The 19,173-nt window shown below is 33.5% G+C and overlaps 2 protein-coding genes across 3 annotated transcripts in view; one reads left to right on the top strand and one right to left on the bottom strand.

The window, feature by feature from the left end:
* LOC148603580 (2-hydroxyacyl-CoA lyase 1-like) overlaps positions 1–1,536 on the bottom strand; it is a 27,921-nt gene extending 26,385 nt beyond the window's left edge. The window contains exon 1 of the mRNA XM_088551497.1: positions 1,429–1,536. Coding sequence (XP_088407623.1) covers positions 1,429–1,536 — 108 coding nt within the window. The remainder of the gene's footprint in view (positions 1–1,428) is intronic.
* LOC148603579 (GTP-binding protein 10-like) lies at positions 1,517–19,173 on the top strand. 2 transcript variants are annotated; one of them, XM_088551499.1, is made up of 9 exons: positions 1,517–1,676; positions 6,350–6,549; positions 10,712–10,803; positions 12,066–12,210; positions 13,641–13,714; positions 15,173–15,225; positions 16,528–16,713; positions 17,926–18,049; positions 18,658–19,173. In XM_088551499.1, exons 1-9 carry the CDS (start codon positions 1,587–1,589, stop codon positions 18,888–18,890), a joined length of 1,197 nt encoding a protein of 398 aa, XP_088407625.1. In that variant the 5' UTR covers positions 1,517–1,586; the 3' UTR covers positions 18,891–19,173. The 2 variants fall into 2 exon arrangements, with proteins under 2 accessions (XP_088407625.1, XP_088407626.1); XM_088551500.1 differs by having other exon boundaries at positions 17,926–18,063; positions 18,658–18,923.

Below are 19,173 nucleotides of genomic sequence, written 5' to 3'. Positions count from 1 at the left end.
AATGTCTTCATAATTCAGTAACTCTACATCCAAGCTTAACTTTTATATCAAGTATCATTTAAGAAATTTCAAAGAATTGGTCAAACCATAGGCATAGGGATTTTTTATTATCAGTGAACGTACATGTAGTACAAAAAAAGAATATATGGGCTGTATCAACCAAGGAAAAAATAATTATGGGTAGGTGGGCTAGGGACAGATTGACCAATAGAAAGACAGAGAAAGGAACAGACTGTCTAGACAGATCTTTCAGAAATTCAAATTTCTACTTAACAAAGGGGGAGTGGAACAAAATATATAACTTTGCCAGACTTGCCCTTGGTGACAGGATAGTGGAATCATAAAACACTGCATTCAATAGACTCTTTCATGTTAATTATATGTACAATTCAATGAGCATGTATGACGTACATACTTCCATGGGGTAGAGCCAGGGTAGAACAAAAGAATTTTCTTTGTGGAAGTGTATATTGATCAATCTCCATACATGCTCATCTATTAATTCACAAGAAACATGAAAGGGTTTATTCAATCCTATTGGAACACAACAAGTACATCATAACATTGTGTATATGCATGTATAGTGTAAAACAGATCTTTGTGTTAACAATTGACCATGGAAGGGTGACAGGACATGTCTTTACAACTGTATCTATGTGTTAATAATTGACCATGGAAAGGTGATGGTACACTTCAGTAAAACTGTATAAAAATAAAATGTATGGCACCACCACGCCCTGTGCCCGATTCTGATTTGAAAAACTAGACCAGCAGCAGCACAAAGCTTGTCGTAGAAGCGACTACATAGTTCTCAGAACTCTGGCCATAGGGCTAGGGTGCTCTGCCCACAGAGCAACTGGGTTGTGTGCCCCTGGTAGTAGAATGGGTACACCTTGCATGTTACATGTTGGGGTCGTCATGCCATATCCCCACTGAAAATGACAGTGGAATTCCACTGTCATTTTCATTGGGGTAATATGGCAAACCTGATCAAAAACCATAGTGGTGCAACTTGTTGGGAAAGATGCCACGTTCTTCACAAGTTATAGAACCCTTCTGTGGATTTCTACTGTAATAGGAACCATTGAGCTCCGCAACAGAGGGCTAAATTTCCTGACAGTACCCATCTCTCCCTATTTCCAGTGGCAATCAAAATTTGTCAACCCTATTGTCCTTGTGCCCCATCTCATTTTTCAATTCATCATCAATTTCATTCCATCATCCACTTCATGTTCATTGCCTGGATATAGCTAAAAATATAGCTGCTCATAAACATCAGAATAAAAAAAATGCCCCCCCCCCCAAAGCCAAACGGCATGATTATCTTGACAGAAGTTTATGCTGCTGTTAAAGACAAATGTTATCTTTCTTCTTGTTAAACAATACAAATTTTAAGAAAGCTTAAATACATTTATGTCATTTCTTTACCTGAGCTTTCAGAGCTTTACAAAGTACGTGTGCTCCGTCCATCGTTCTAACGTCGTCTGTCATTTTCTGATCATGTGACCAGGTGCGATCTTCTATTTTGAGGCTCATTTTTTTCCAAGATGTCAGCCTCCATGAGATCTTCCTAATTTTTTTTCGAAATGAAAATACTCTCAGCTTACATGCGTGTTTTATCCCGAAATTTATCTACTAAAGCTCCTTCAGATGAAATATCAAGGAGCCAGAAAAGGGTATATATTTTTTTTAAAGTTTCCCTAATTAATCAATAAATGATTTTGATTATTTTATTTCTGATCTGGCTAGAACCGGCAGGTTGAGAACAAATTCTTTATTTTGTTGTTAAGTTCCCAAAGTGTGCTTAATAATAGTGAAATGGGTCCAAAATAAACTAAGGGTTTCAAGCACATTAAATTCCTATGATGCCACAACAAAACAATGTGAAACGTACACTAACATCAACCAAAATTTTAATTTCTCCCACTTCACAGTTGAGTCACTCATGTCCTCTACTGTGACTCCACCAATGTAAAAACCAGGTTAAAGTACTCCTATAACATAAGAAGTTGGAATACCATGAATACGGCTCGTTCTGAAGTTCTTTGAAATCAGCAGAATTATAGTAAAATGTTTACCATTCAAAACAGTTCATACAGTTTCTTTACCCTAACTTGGAAGAAGGTGACTATATACTGAAGAAAAACAAATGACCTACCTGATGAAAAAATCCAGCAACCTTGGAAATCCTTTGAAAAGGCAGTTTAAATGAACTTCACATTTGGTTTTCAGCATTTTGAATGGGTATATCTGGTTGATAAAATTTCGGATTTTAAATTTGTGAAACGAAAATATCAAATTGACCAATGAATTGCCATTACCATGATTACCAACTGTAAGTTTGTTTTGTCGAAAAATATGCTGTATTCCATAAAGTTAGTGAACAAAATCCAAAATGGCTGATCACTTTGATAACTGTCTTCATTACAAATGTTTTCTAAGTATTCAACGAAACTTTAGGATTTTTATCGATTGATTTCTGGTGGAAATAAAAGACTTAAAATAGTTTAAAACATAGGCTTAGCTTATTCATATTTGGGGTAGCTTTCAACATGCCAGATGCTAGAGGTAAGGATGGCACCAGGTCATAAAATAGCTTACAAGACAACCTCTAGCACCAATAGAGTAGGGATAAAGTTGCTCCATTTCAATAGTTTTCAATATTTTTTTCTGTCCTTTACTGAAATATTATTAAATTGCTAGACCATTAAATATACCTTGGTATAAAGACGGGAGAAGTTAATTACTGAAAAGTTTTGAAATGGTGACTCCACTGCGGAGTGTGGAGACATTGTGACTCCACTCAAAATATCTCCACTGTGGGGAGTGGAGAAATTAAAATATGCGTTGACATTATTGTACATGCATATATTAATATTTGATCCGCCTAAGCAGCTCCTTAAATCGGGAATACAAACTTTTGTATTTGGAAGTATTTCAGATTCACCTGCTTCACATGCATACCTGATTTAGGAGAGTGTCCTATAAGATTATGTCACATAATACAATAATGTTGCCTTGAGATGTTAATTTTTAATTTGCTTGGTCGAATTGTCTGATTTTAAAAATGCCTCATCAAACGCCATTATTACCTGGACAATAAGGGATTGTATTTAGCTTTAGACTGATTTTTAAGTATTTCAAGCCTAAAATTTTGTGTTCAGTTATCATCATTAACTGTACATATAAATCATCAGAGTTTAAGCAAGTACAAAATGTATCTAATTTCATGTAATGATCCAGTTTTATGCTTTAAATTGTACTAACTATATACATGTAAATAACAAATCTCTTGTTATTAATAATAAAAACTAGGTAACGCTCCTTATCTATAGTTAGAACAAAAGAGAATACAAAATCTGTGTGCATTGAACTGCCATCTTAAAAGAGTTGTAACATGATTTCTCAAGGTCTGTATACTTTTAAGTCAGTACCGGTATCGAAAATTTCATTTCAAAGTTATTGAACTTTTCTTAAGATAGGAGGGTGTTTCACTTGTCCTGCTATGTCTTTGAAATGCCTTTAGTTTAGTAATGCCACCAAAGTGTGGCCTAATGGCTGACATTGTTATCCTGGTGTTCTTGTTTTATTTTTGACATATACAAATACCTACATGTACATGTATTCTCATTATATTAAAACAATTTCCTACTTTCTACATGTTCTAAGTTAAAAGAGTGTTTTTATTTGTTTTATTTCATTTGTTGGGGTGTTCATGTCACATCATGAATTCAAACTTTCAACTTTACTGTGTTGTTAGTTTTAATGATAATAAGGTCTGTATACTAGTTGATGAAAATCAAAATTTTAGCTTACCTGGCCAAAGGCGTCTGTCGTCGTCATTAACAATTATACAGGATTCTTCTCCTCTGAAACTACTTGACTAATTAGAACCAAACTTTGATTGAATGTTCCTTGGGGTATCCTGCATAGAACTGATGTGGGGATTTTTGATTCATCGAAAAACATGGCTGTTGTTACTAAAAATAGAACATAGGGGTCAGACAGTAGTTTTTCACATATATCTCCTAAATTGTTAGGTTGAGCTAAATTTTGACTGGATAAAAGTGTTCAGCATGATGAGAGCTATCTCTGGTCAAATTTTGGTTTTAATCCGTTTAGCCATATTAGAGTTCTTGCCCTTTTTCAACAATTTTTGCTATTTTTATTGTTATTTCTTTCAAAAATCTGCTCCTCTGACACTACTTCACCAATTGAAACCAAACTTGGTATGAATGTTCCTTGGTGTATCCTGCATAGAACTGTTGTGGGGATTTTTGATCCGTCAAAAAACATGGCAGCCGTTACTAATAATAGAACATAGGGGTCAGACAGTAGTTTTTTTGCATATATCTCCAAAACCGTTAGGTATAGCTAAATTCTGGCATGGAACATGGATAAAAGTGTTCAGCATGATGAGATCTATCTCTGGTCAAATTTGGTTTTGAACTGTTGAGTCATGTTGGAGATATTGTCCTTTTTCAACAATTTTTGCTATTTTTAATGTTATTTCTTTTAAAAATCTTCTCTTCTGACATTATTTAATCAATTGAAACCAAACTTGGTACGAATGTTCCTTGGTTTATCCTGCATAGAACTGATGTGGGGATTTTTAATCCATCAAAAAACATGGCAGCCATTACTAAAAATAAAACATAGGGGTCAGACAATAGATTTTCACATATATCTCCAAAACAGTTAGGTTTAGCCAAATTCTTTCTGCCCGTGCCGGTCCTGGTGTTAAAAGAATAGGCCTGCAGCAGCTCTAAGCTTGTTGTAAAAGGCAACTAAATAGTGTTCAGAACTCTAGTCGGGGGCTAGGGCGCTTTGCCCACAGAGCAACTGGGATGTGTGCCCCAGGTGGTTGAATAGGGTACCCCTGGCGTGTTATATGCTGGGGTTGTCAGGCTATAATACGGAAAACCTGACCGCAAACTGTAGTGGTGCACCGTGTTGTGAAAGATGCCACGTTCCTCACACGTTAAAGAACCCTACTGTGGTATTCTCCCGGAGTAGGAACCATAGGGCTCGGCCACAGGAGGCTAAATTGCCCGACCCTACCCACCTCTCCCTATTTTCAGTGGCAATCAAAATTTGTCGACCCCATTGTCCTTGTGTCCCATCCCTTTTTCATTTCATCATCATTTCATGTTCATTTTATCATCCATTTCATGTTCATCGTCTGAATATAGCTGAAATATTGCTGCTCGGACGTTAAACCCCAACAAACAACAAACAAACAAACAAACCAAATTCTTTCAATACCTGAAATGATCGTTATTATTAGGACTACAAAAGTCTTCAGGGATAAAAGTTGTCAGATGACTCCTTGTAAGAGTTGTTGCCCATTTAACAGTTTTCAATCAATATCTTGAAAACTATGATAGATTAAAAGAAACTTTCAATTGTAGAGAAGATCTTATGATAAGTCCTACCAAAGACTTCTTGAGTCAGTATTGCTTGACAACTTCTTGTTAAATTTACTGCCTGTGAAAGGCAAAATTTAACCAGTTGAGCGATTCAAGCTCCTGGGAACCTCTTGTTTAATGCTCAGATTGTGGCAGTACAGGTGAGGATTGGTGTATCTTGCACTCAACGTGCAGCTGTTTAATGTTCAGATTGTGGCAGTACATCACATTACTTCTAGGTGAGGATTGGTGTGTCATGCACTCAAGGTACTGGTGTTTATTGTTCAGATTGTGGCAGTACATCACATTACTTCTAGGTGAGGATTGGTGTGTCATGCACTCAAGGTGCTGCTGTTTAATGCTCAGATTGTCGCAGTACATCACATTACTTCTAGGTGAGGATTGGTGTGTCATGCACTCAAGGTGCTGCTGTTTAATGCTCAGATTGTCGCAGTACATCACATTACTTCTAGGTGAGGATTGGTGTGTCATGCACTCAAGGTGCTGCTGTTTAATGCTCAGATTGTCGCAGTACATCACATTACTTCTAGGTGAGGATTGGTGTGTCATGCACTCAAGGTGCTGCTGTTTAATGCTCAGATTGTCGCAGTACATCACATTACTTCTAGGTGAGGATTGGTGTGTCATGCACTCAAGGTGTTGCTGTTTAATGCTCAGATTGTGGCAGTACATCACATTACTTCTAGGTGAGGATTGATGTGTCATGCACTCAAGGTGCTGCTGTTTAATGCTCAGATTGTGGCAGTACATCACATTACTTCTAGGTGAGGATTGATGTGTCATGCACTCAAGGTGCTGCTGTTTAATGCTCAGATTGTCGCAGTACATCACATTACTTCTAGGTGAGGATTGATGTGTCATGCACTCAATGTGCTGCTGTTTATTTAAGGATGACCTCATTTGTTAAACTATTTTTTCAGGAGTTGAAGAAGAAGTTTTTTGACACATTAAGAATCTATGTCAGAGGGGGAGGAGGAGGACAAGGATTTCCTAAGTATGGAGGTGTTGGTGGGAATGGAGGAAATGTAATCCTTGTCAGTAAAAAGAAGAAATTTCTTAAAGATATCAAAGATGCATTTCCTAACAAAAGGTTTATAGCAGGTACAGGGAAGAATAGCAGGTAATCTTTCATTTTTTTCTTTCAAGTCACTACTTCTCCATCAAGCAAGCAGCAAACAGGAGGTGACAATTAGTTGGTTCAGAGTCAAGAGTTATGTGTCTTTGGGTGGTGATGAAGATGAGCTAGTACAATGAAAGTCAGACTCAGCAACTTAACAAAATTGCATGAAATACAATGTATCCTCTAAAGGAGTTAAACCACAGTCAATCAATCTCATTGTAACAGAAATTGAATATGAGACCCTATAAAAAAGAGGTCTTTTAATTTTTTTGTCAATTAGATAATTTGGGACAAAAATTTGGCAAAAATGAGCATCTGGAACCCCTCTCTGGATCCACCTGTGACAGTGAACATATTAGAGTGCATTATAACAGAATGAAGTAAAATTAGAATTACATGTAAGTTTCAGAGCTGCTATAAAAACCTTAAAATTTCACTTGTAATACAGAAGTTCAGTTTGGATCCTCTCTGGCATGTTTCACAATGAATTCAATAAATTGTCTTTAGTGTATTTGACGATCATCATTTTATAAGTCAGTTGTTAACGCTTGCTGTGACCTCCAATAAGTTATGTTCATTAAATCTTGTCACATGCCTCCATGGTTTCATGAGAATGGGTCCTAATCTACTATTCAAATGCATGAAAATTGTCATTTACAAGGTGTTGAGTTGGGGTATGGAAATCTTCACCCATGAACTTCTCAGCACATGACCACTTGGCCAGTGAATAATATGTTTGAAGTACGGTAATATATTCTTTGACAATCTTGGCACATATATTACAATAGATATACAATTTATGTGTATGTAGATTGTAGTATTCTGTGTCATTGAAGTGCAAGTTCTGTGGAAGTACGTGTTACAGCAGTTACATAATACAGTTACATGCTTGCATCTATGACCTTCTACTTACCCCACTGCCTTTGCCTCCTCTGTGGATTATCCAAGCACCTTAATCATCACTTCAAATGTTTCCACTGTCATTAGTTCACTTAGAAGTAATTAAAATTGATGTAACTGCTATTATTTATTATAAATCATTGTTTAATGAGCAAAGACGTGGCTGTTTAATTACAATTTTTGTTTATATGAAACTTTTAATAATTTACATGATACGATTATTACATGCATACATTTAATTACATTGACAATTTTTAAATTACTGCTTATTGAGATGAACAGTAAAAAATCTTATGTTTATTATAAATTTTATATTATTAATGCCAAAAAAAATTGTCAAAATTTGCAAACAAAAAATGCAAGCGAAACATATAATTTATAGGCTGAGTGGGCGGCACATAGGCCCAAGAGGTCCATCGTCTGACATGTCCGGTATTTGTTGAGTTCAGAATCAAAAGCTTTAAGCAAAACACATACATGTACATTTTTGTATATGTGTAAAAGTACGGATAAAAAATAACAAATGTCTATGATAAAACAGTTAGTAAAAGCAATATACTGGTGATTTTGCATTATATTGCAGTGTTTCAAGATCCCAAAATGGAATAATAAAATGCAGATCAGTTTTTGAATTTAAAAACATTCTACGTAGAAAATTGCAGTAAGGAAAATGAAACTAGAATGAGACTTACAAACTCTATAGAGTCTAATGCAATGTATTTAGATTTTTTATAAGTGAACCATTTCAGGGGTATTACATTGTATATCTAATCCACTCTCAACACAGTTTAACAGATTCTATAGATATCGACTAATAATACATGAGGCTTGCTCTTTATTTTATTGTAATCAAATGCAATACTTTCTATTAGAACCCCTTGAATCTAGAAAAAAACAAATAAGGAGTCATTTTCTAAATACATTTTTATAAAGTTTGCCTAAGTAATGAAGTGAATTCTGTAATCAGCTCATCTGGCCTAGAAAGCTTTGATAGCTTTTGTCATCACTTTGGATCTGTGACTGTAGTCATTGTCTGTCATCCTTTGTTAGCTTCTGTCATCACTTTACATCTGTGACTGTAGTCATTGTCTGTCATCCTTTGTTTGCTTTTGTCATCACTTTACATCTGTGACTGTAGTCAATGTCTGTCATTCTTTGTTTTCTTTTGTCATCACTTTACATCTGTGACTGTAGTCATTGTTTGTCATCCTTTGTTTGCTTTTGTCATCACTTTACATCTGTGACTGTAGTCATTGTCTGTCATCCTTTGTTTGCTTTTGTCATCACTTTACATCTGTGACTGTAGTCATTGTTTGTCATCCTTTGTTTGCTTTTGTCATCACTTTACATCTGTGACTGTAGTCATTGTCTGTCATCCTTTGTTTGCTTTTGTCATCACTTTACATCTGTGACTGTAGTCATTGTCTGTCATCCTTTGTTTGCTTTTGTCATCACTTTACATCTGTGACTGTAGTCATTGTTTGTCATCCTTTGTTTGCTTTTGTCATCACTTTACATCTGTGACTGTAGTCATTGTCTGTCATCCTTTGTTTGCTTTTGTCATCACTTTACATCTGTGACTGTAGTCATTGTTTGTCATCCTTTGTTTGCTTTTGTCATCACTTTACATCTGTGACTGTAGTCAATGTCTGTCATCCTTTGTTTGCTTTTGTCATCACTTTACATCTGTGACTGTAGTCAATGTCTGTCATCCTTTGTTTGCTTTTGTCATCACTTTACATCTGTGACTGTAGTCATTGTTTGTCATCCTTTGTTTGCTTTTGTCATCACTTTACATCTGTGACTGTAGTCATTGTTTGTCATCCTTTGTTTGCTTTTGTCATCACTTTACATCTGTGACTGTAGTCAATGTCTGTCATCCTTTGTTTGCTTTTGTCATCACTTTACATCTGTGACTGTAGTCAATGTCTGTCATCCTTTGTTTGCTTTTGTCATCACTTTACATCTGTGACTGTAGTCAATGTCTGTCATCCTTTGTTTGCTTTTGTCATCACTTTACATCTGTGACTGTAGTCATTGTTTGTCATCCTTTGTTTGCTTTTGTCATCACTTTACATCTGTGACTGTAGTCATTGTTTGTCATCCTTTGTTTGCTTTTGTCATCACTTTACATCTGTGACTGTAGTCAATGTCTGTCATCCTTTGTTTGCTTCTGTCATCACTTTACATCTGTGACTGTAGTCATTGTTTGTCATCCTTTGTTTGCTTTTGTCATCACTTTACATCTGTGACTGTAGTCAATGTCTGTCATCCTTTGTTTGCTTTTGTCATCACTTTACATCTGTGACTGTAGTCAATGTCTGTCATCCTTTGTTTGCTTTTGTCATCACTTTACATCTGTGACTGTAGTCATTGTTTGTCATCCTTTGATAGCTTTTGTCATCACTTTACATCTGTGACTGTAGTCAATGTCTGTCATCCTTTGTTTGCTTCTGTCATCACTTTACATCTGTGACTGTAGTCATTGTCTGTCATCCTTTGTTTGCTTTTGTCATCACTTTACATCTGTGACTGTAGTCATTGTTTGTCATCCTTTGATAGCTTTTGTCATCACTTTACATCTGTGACTGTAGTCATTGTTTGTCATCCTTTGTTTGCTTCTGTCATCACTTTACATCTGTGACTGTAGTCATTGTCTGTCATCCTTTGTTAGCTTTTGTCATCACTTTACATCTGTGACTGTAGTCATTGTCTGTCATCCTTTGTTTGCTTTTGTCATCACTTTACATCTGTGACTGTAGTCATTGTCTGTCATCCTTTGTTTGCTTTTGTCATCACTTTACATCTGTGACTGTAGTCATTGTCTGTCATCCTTTGTTTGCTTTTTTTAAGAATCTTCTTCTCTGAAATCACTTGGTGAATTATCACCAAAATTATTCATAAATACATTGTATGCAGTTTTGTTTTCAGTCTGATATCAGCTTTCTGTTTAAATGGATATACCTAACAATGTTTGTAAATCCTTTGCTAGAGCACATTAAACACTAAGTATACTACATTTGTAAATCCATATTGAGTATTTGTTTCACTCACAAGCATCTAAAATGTCATTTGGTGAATGATATATACAGAAATGAAATTTTGACAAAATAATTTTTTCATCATTTTTTTCAGAATTTAACTACCAGGTAACCCATGCGGAATTTTGTTCCATTTTAAGTATCAATCAATGTTTACTTTGAAAATTTGCAATACATTGTAAATGCATACAACATCTTTTCAGTGTTTTATATTATTTCAGTAAACACTGCCTATTAGGAGACAATGGTACAGATATTAAGATAGAAGTACCAGTTGGGGTAACAGTTAACACTGATGAGGGAAGAGAGATTGGTAATTTTTTTGTATAATGGAATACATATATCCATTTTTATTTGTTACAAATTAGTGTTGCCAAAATTAACTCATTTACTTAGTGTTGCCAAAATTAACTCATTTATTTAGTGTTGCCAAAATTAACTCATTTACTGCCCAAATCAAATCATTTGGGAACAAAGTATTTGATTTTCATTTTTATTAAATGTCTTTTTAACTTCACCCCTGTGAACTTCTATTATCACTTGGTATCCATCTTTGTCATCATCCGTTCTTAACTTTTCTTTCAATTTTTTTTCCTCTGAAACCACTCTATGGATTACTACCAAACTTGTTCACCAGCATCCTTAGGATATTCACTTTGAAAATTCTCAAAGAGGGAATGGAGGGCCAGATAACTAAGCAAATATATTTGAATGGCCTAAAGACTTCAAAATTTAGAGCCACTGCTTTTCTTCTAAGACATTAAACCAATTTATAAGTCTGGTTGATTTTAATTTGAGCAGTATGTCTTCTTCTACATAGCAAATGGGTTTTAAAAAAAATACATCAGAGTGTAGTTGTTGTCAAAAACTGTCCAGTGAACAAGTCCTGTATATTTAGTCACTGCATGTTTCTACTTTCTGTTCAGCTGTGTGACTACTCTCAGTCTACTTTATGTTCAGATTACTAACAACATTCGGTCTATTTCTGTTCAGATGACCTTTTCAAAATCCTCAGTTTTTTTGTCACGTTATGTTGTGAACAGTACCTACTTTGTGTGATGTGTAACTCAAAAATATTTAACCAGTATTATTGAATCTATGCACAGTGATTGTAAACATATTGAAGATATGCATCTCCTTATATGGAGAAGATTGATGATTTTTTCCCTACATTTTTGCATGTTGTACTTTTTTCTACCATATATGCCATAGTAGTATACTAGTATTATTTTTGCAAATTTGTAACCCACAATATATTTTATTGACTTGCTTAGTGTTTATATACATATTGAAGGTACCTACAAAGTGAATGTGCTGGCAAATATATCACGGTGACACAGGTCCAGACATGTTCCATTTAAATGATTGCTTTCAAAATTATGGCTAATCAGAAAGATCATTTGAACAGGTTTAAGTAAAATGGATTTTTGTTAGCTCCTACACACAGTGACTGAGTGGGTATAATTCTAGTAGGATTTTCCACTGGAAGTATTCACTCTTTTTACCTTGAGTGTATGGAATTTATTTAAACTGAAATCCATAACTATTTTAATAATTGTCTATTGAACCTTACAGCTGATTTTAATGAAGAAGACCAGGAATGTATTGTGGCTAAGGGTGGAGCTGGTGGAAATCCAGGCAATGATTTTCTGGGACGGAAAGGGGAAGCCAGGTCTGTTAACTTGATACTCAAGTTGATAGCTGACATTGGTCTTGTAGGGTAAGATAATCAGTGTTTTTTTATGTGTACTATCTGATATGGGCAGAATGTTTCTCATTCTCCTTTTACTATTGTCAAACTACATTTTTTACCCTTTGATGTTTCTGGTAGTTATTTTTCAGACTCTGGATTAGTTTTTATAAAACATTCAAATTAAGATTTTCTTCATATCTTTAAGTTTTTCCTTTAAGTTTCTAAGGAATCTGATTTCTCACATGGATTTGAGGAAATTCTCAGCTTTTTTTTCAAAATAAACTAGGAAGTGGATACTTGAAATATCTCATTGATATATTGCAACCAGTTTATATGAACCAAGTATGATAACCATGTCTGTGCATTGTCCACTTTGAGGTGAAGGTTAAAGTCATTTTGGCTTCATTGGATTGTGGTGGTATCTGTGATCATCCATACTTTCTTCCATTATGCAGAGGGCCCATCTCTTATTTGTTACACATCCTTTACCACTGATTTGAATTTAAGTAATAGTCTTTGTAAGAATCATGCAAAATCTGAAAAATGTGATATACCTAAAAAAAGGCTACATATTTTAATTTTTGATATCAAGTTGATTTATGGGTCTATATTATGAAATGTGTAAATATTTATTCTAATCTGCCTGCTCTTAGGAGATAATCAACATTGAGAATCAAATAGATTCTATTGTATTTGAGCGACATTTACAGAGTTATCTCCCTTAATTATGAAATCTACAGTGCATTCTATATAATTTTTATCTCCTAAGAGCACGGGGTATATGAAAAACTGACTGGTAATTTCTGTTTACTATGGCATTTCAAACAAAATATCAAAAATAAAAATATGTAGGCTTTTCACCCATGAATCACGTTTTGCATGATTCTTAGCCAGTGTACTACTTAATAGAACTCTAACAGAATATTTACTATATATGTTCCCATTTTGAACTTCATATTTAAATTGAATTTGGCGGTTTCACAGAGCAAAATGTGTATGTCGTCATCCAAGAAGGGTACCCATCTCTGTTATTCCTCTTACACTATTAAATGGAATTGAATGAAATTTCACAGAATCATTATTTAATTAGTATTGAATATGGGCATCTGCTATTTTAGATTTTGATCAGAATTGTTTTGAGATATCACATCAGCAAATATGTACTCCATCATTCCTTGACATTGGGGTACCAATCTCTTATCCATACTACACAACTGAATGGAATTAATTGAAATGTTCACAAAATCTTAATTACATACATGTATTACCATTGCCAATTTTCCTTTTCCAGATTCAAAAGGTGCATGACATCAAATAGGAGAATGAGATTATCCATCATTTAGTGTGCATTTCTCACAGTTTTTCTAATTTTAATAAGATTACAGATGCATTTGTTCTAGTTAGGATTTACAGTTGCTTTCTTATTAAGAAGAATCTTTGATATTAAAACATTTCAGGTTTCCAAATGCTGGAAAGTCCACATTTTTGTCAGCTGTATCCAGGGCAGCACCTAAAATAGGGAATTATCCATGTAAGTAATGTAGATTTTGTAGTCTTTGCTGTGCTCTGTATTTTTTGCATAGCAATGAGAATATACAGTTCGGCATTTGGTCATCTTTCTTACCTTGATAATTGGGTTCTTCTTCATGTGTTTAATCATGGTGTAAGGTATCTTGTCTAGGATACACATGTTCACAATTGGTTGATGCACTTCTATGAGTTGTTTCCCCTTACTTCATGTACACTCAAACTTGTCAGAATCCACCCCTGAATCAGCCAAAACCTTCTAGACCACACAGTTTCTTATCAATCCTTTTATATCAATTTAAAGGTATTTTGAACCTGAGTATACTTAACACCTATATAAGTCTAATAAAAATTCTAGTCCATAAAGGAGATAAGTTTTATTAAAAGGTTTGCACAGCTGGAAGCTTACCTAATACTTGTCAGATAGTAGGTCCTTACTTAATACTGGTTAGAGAGTAGATCTTGCCGTTTTCAAGACAGAAGCACTTCTCAGCAATGTGCTCACCAAAACTTTTTCCTTAATGAAAATATTTGTATGGTAGCTCATTTTTGAGAGAATAATATCAGCAATCTCTGTTGTCTAAAATTTTGAACATGAACTTGTTTCACAGGAGAGGACAAAAAGTCAGTTTGGGAGAATTATCTGCCGACGAGAACTACTCCTTGACCAGTATAGATCAAGGTCTATCAATAGTTAAAATAGACCAATGAAATTTACATGTATTAAATATTAATCAGTTGACTCAGGGAAAAATCATTACAGTAAAACCTTTCTTCAAGAAGCATTGCATAGAAAAAACATCTTTAAATTCATACGTGTTGTCCTTCTCACATTAGGAGGGGGAGACTCCCACAAAATATAACAAATTTAGAATCTCCCACATAAACATGTAAGATTTGTGGGCATAATCTTCTTCCACACCAGACAGTGTCAGGGGGAAGAATCTTCCACATGAACTGTTCCAACAGGTACATTGTATGCTAAATCTGTCATGTCCTGTTTTAAACCTGTGTAAAATGTAGAGTAACCTTTACATTTAATATTACACTTTGATAGTGCCAAAACTAAAATGTACTGGACTCTTCCCTTTATCATGTTTATTTCGTGGCTAATTGACAAATTATCAGTAAGTTAGTAATACGGTTATATTATTTTTTTTCTTTTTAAAAGACTTCCTCTCTTTTCACTTTTGAGGGTTTATCATTACCAATATTTTTTGCCATTGCAATAAAACAAAAACAAAACAAGAAGAATGTGTTTCATTCTTCATCTATAAATGATATAAATGCATCTTTTCTTTTTTTTTTTTCTCTGACAATAAAAAAGATAAAAGAAGGTCATCCCTTCCTCGTTGGTTATCATAAAAAAATGGCCTGAAAACAGAAATGAACTTTGAATGCACGAACTAATGCAAAACCAATTTTTGTTGCTTAATGATGATTACTCTATACTTCATTTAAGTCACCACAATAAAGCCACAGATTGGAACTATGGTATATCAAGACCACAGACGAGTAAGATTTATTGATTATTATTTTCATAATACATGGGTAATTATGATTTGTGTCCATCTGACAGATATTAAATTGAAAAAAAAAAATTTTAGATAATATAAAGAGCAGAGAGTCTCACATACCATAAAAAACAATTCTGTAACAGTCAAAATTTATTTTGGATGTTGTAGTTTGAATTTGATTGGTCAAACATTTAGTGTGGGTGTATTTTTTCAAATAGGCATCTGAAACATTAAGTAGCAGTCTGCAAGAATCATGCAAATTCTGTAATATGTGGTACACCTTTAAAAAAACGCTGCAGATTTTTATTTTTTTTTTTGTTACACTTCTTTATAGGTCTTTATATTGAAATCTATAATTATTCATTCTAATCTGTCTGCTCTTAGGAGATAATTCACATTGGAAATTCAATAGTTTCTTTAGTGTTTCAGGGTCATTTTCAGAGTTATCTCCCTTATATTAATATTGAACTCTATAGTACCTTTTTTATAATTTATATCACCTATATGAACAGAGGTTATATATGAAACCACATATTGATACTGTCAACTCTAACATTTTAAACAAAATATCAAAAATAAAAATATTTAGGCTTTCCAACCATGAATCACATTTTGATTCTTAGCTGGAGTAATAAATATATCAAAATTTCACATGGAGATTATTTTCTCAGATATTTCATGACCACAAATGTAGTGAAAATAACTCCCACACAAAAACTTCCACATCTACAGTACAAACATCTTCAGTGAAACCAAGAAAATAAGATTAGCATCCTCTTTTTTTCTTACGCAGTTAATTTTTCTGTTACCTTTCATAGAAATAGAGCTGTAGAAATTGACTCTTCATCCTCATGTGTGTAATTTACAATAAATTTCAACCACATAATTTTAATTAACTTAATGTATATCAGTGAAAAAATGTGTACAGCTAGAAGCTTTAAGGGAAAATCACACTGATTTTGTTGTCAGTAGGTCAAACTTTCGCATGTCATGAAACTAAATAAGACAAAGATCAAGATCACTGATACTTAAAGTGTATATTTTTGTAGGGCAGAGAACCTTGAGTACAACTTTTTTTTAATTGTAGAACAAAATTATTCCCTCCGAAAAACAATCAGAGTGTGTTTACCTAAATTAATTTATAGATCATGGTTTTCAGTGGGAAGACGCAACATTTTGTCAGCTACCTGCAGCTGGATTTCAGCTGATACTTACCAAGAACAACCTTGCAGTTCTAGTGTACTTTTTTTGCACATAAATTTATAAATATTTGGTACCATTTTTTAATTATCTTGTATAGATAACAGTTGCAGATCTTCCTGGACTAATTGAAGGAGCTCATGAAAATTATGGACTTGGTCATAAATTTTTACGACATATTGAAAGAACTAAAGTGTTATTATTTATGGTGGATATATTTGGATTTCAATTAAAACAAGAACATGCACACAGATCAGCATTTGAAACCATTTTGTTACTCAATCAAGTAAGTTTCAAGTACAGGTCAGAAATTAATCTTACTTTATATATTTGTTAACTTTTTTTCTGATGATATTCCACTAAAAGATAATCAACGAAGCACGTATTTTCTTCCATTTAGACCAGCTAGTGATTGAAAATGTGTGTGACTTTTTAACCACCGTTAGGTGATTAAATTTTATGTGAAAATTTTCCTACCATTTTTCAAGCTTCCTTCATATTTCATGCTAAAGAAACTGATTCTCTCGATTCTCCCGAGTCTTCATCAGGCTATTCTCGACTTAAACTATTTCCGCTGTCTCTATGGTAAAATTTAATATTTAACATACTTATTAAAGCTATCATCTTGAAAGTCTCAATTTTACGGTATAATGTGGAGAAATAATTTAAACATCTAATAACTGAAGGAGCAATAGAAAGTGATTTTCTTGTTTGTCTCAATCAAGCATTCATTTTATCTGCTATAGTCAATATATGGTATCTGCTTGTTTAACTTTTTTGTAATCTTATACATGTGTTAATGATATGTTTGTTAAATTATTAAAAGTATCATCTTTATTTGTGAATGGTGACATTGTTCATATAAAAATCCTCTAAACCAAAATATTGAATCTATGTCTCAATGTAATATTACATAACTTGACATAATAGACCCAAACATTACCTACATGTATTTTTACATTACCTACATCTATATATACATTATCTACATGTATTTATATATTACCTGGGTAACAGAGATTATTATAAGTAGGAGATGTATTTAGTAAAGATCATGTTTATCCATCTGTCCATGTACCTTGTGCATATAACTTGCCTTAAACTGTTTCTTAGGTTCTGATGAAACTTTATATGTAGATTAGGCATCATATGTAGATTTGCATGAAGATAATTAAAATATTCAAGATTTTGCATATACATGTATAGGATTGAATGTTAGGGGTACATGTATACGGAAACCTGTCCAAACAAAACCCTGAAGTCTGAAAATCTGTCTTAACCAGACAGTTAGTTGTTTTTATCAATTTAAATGTATTTTGAACCTTTGTAAACTGGACACAGTTTTGAAGTCTAAAAGGGGATTTATTTAGACAGGTGTTACTGTATTACTCAGTGAGGTTACTCATAAATTTCATTTAATTTATTTTATCTCCTCCCTTTCCCAGGGGAGACACATTGCTTGTATACTTAATAATTATAACATTCTGACTCCTAACAGGAATTAGAACTTTATAAGGAAGAACTTCTTGATAAACCAGCTGTTTTGGCTCTAAACAAAGTGGATGAAGATGTTGATAATACAAAAGTTGATGAAGTCCTCCAAAGAGTAAAGAATTTACCAGGTTTGGGTAACAGGGTTGCTATTTTTCTCATGCCTTTAAACAATCATGGAATTTAAATTTATGTTAATTTTATAAGTATTCTCACTCGTTATTCAGTCATTTGTAAGTATGTATATGTTGATCATGCTGTCCATCTTTTTTCAATTTGTACCCAGTTCTAATCACTGAATTGAGTTTGATGAAACTTTTTTCATACATTTTTTGGGGGTTAATTTGAGCTGATTGAATTTATTATGCATTAATTTTAGTAGGGCAATAAGCCACTGGAACATTTAGTGTATATCTAATTAAAGTGCATGGAAAAAAATAATGATAGTTTAATTTTGATTGTAAAATTGTATATCGGGCATGAAAATTCTTGATAATTATAGGAACTATTTGTTCTAAATTTAAGGCTTTTTACAAAACAGTTGTAGAGTGCCTTTCATTTTTATAGACAAATCTGCAAACTCTAGAAATGTGAATTAATATACAATGTAGTAGGTAGTTAATGTCACATGCTTGCAAGGGGAGATTATCCAACATAGTTGAGTCACATTAATTCTCTAGCTGGAAAAAAAATTTAGTTAATCACATTTTTTTTTAATTTAGATTGTTTTTTTTTTTAGATTCGCTATCAGATGTACCACCAGAAATGCATCCAAATAGACTTGTTAAATTTGATGAAATATTTGTGATATCTGCTAAAGAAAAACAGGGAACTGAGAGTATGAAAAACCGATTAAGGCAACTATTAGACACTTATGCTGATGAACGAAATGCTGAATTAACTTTACAAGCAAGAGAAACTGCTTATATCATTGAAAAATCAAAGGAACAGACTTCATCAAGATTAATTTAATGGTTTGTAATAAATATGTTGAATTTCAGGAAATTGTTATAAGTTTTTAAGTTTTCTTTTGAAACTTTTTTTTATACTCCACATTTTCAATGAATCTTGAATATTTTGTCAATCACTTATTTTTGGATTGATAAGATGAATTTCTAAACTGAATACAGGTCAAGTTTGAATGTGGTATATTTAACATTTATAATGAAGCAGTCATGGCCTTTACCACTAATTCTCTAGTTCATACTAATGTATACTTATGAAATAAATAAATAATAAATATCTTAAATCTGCA

Source organism: Perna viridis, chromosome 11 (assembly GCF_037379345.1).
Source record: "Perna viridis isolate PV_CMFRI_1.1 ecotype Kerala chromosome 11, ASM3737934v1, whole genome shotgun sequence".
Taxonomy (NCBI): Eukaryota; Metazoa; Mollusca; class Bivalvia; order Mytilida; family Mytilidae; genus Perna; species Perna viridis.
Note: the sequence above shows the minus strand (reverse complement) of the source record. Positions and strands in the feature narration are given on the sequence as shown.

Excerpts from the sequence above, each read along its gene's own strand:
- LOC148603579 (XM_088551499.1), top strand. The coding sequence starts at position 1,587 with ATGAAAATACTCTCAGCTTACATGCGTGTTTTATCCCGAAATTTATCT. Across the intron at positions 10,804-12,065 it reads TGATGAGGGAAGAGAGATTG|CTGATTTTAATGAAGAAGAC; the intron begins GTAATTTTTTTG and ends TGAACCTTACAG. Across the intron at positions 13,715-15,172 it reads TAAAATAGGGAATTATCCAT|TCACCACAATAAAGCCACAG; the intron begins GTAAGTAATGTA and ends ACTTCATTTAAG.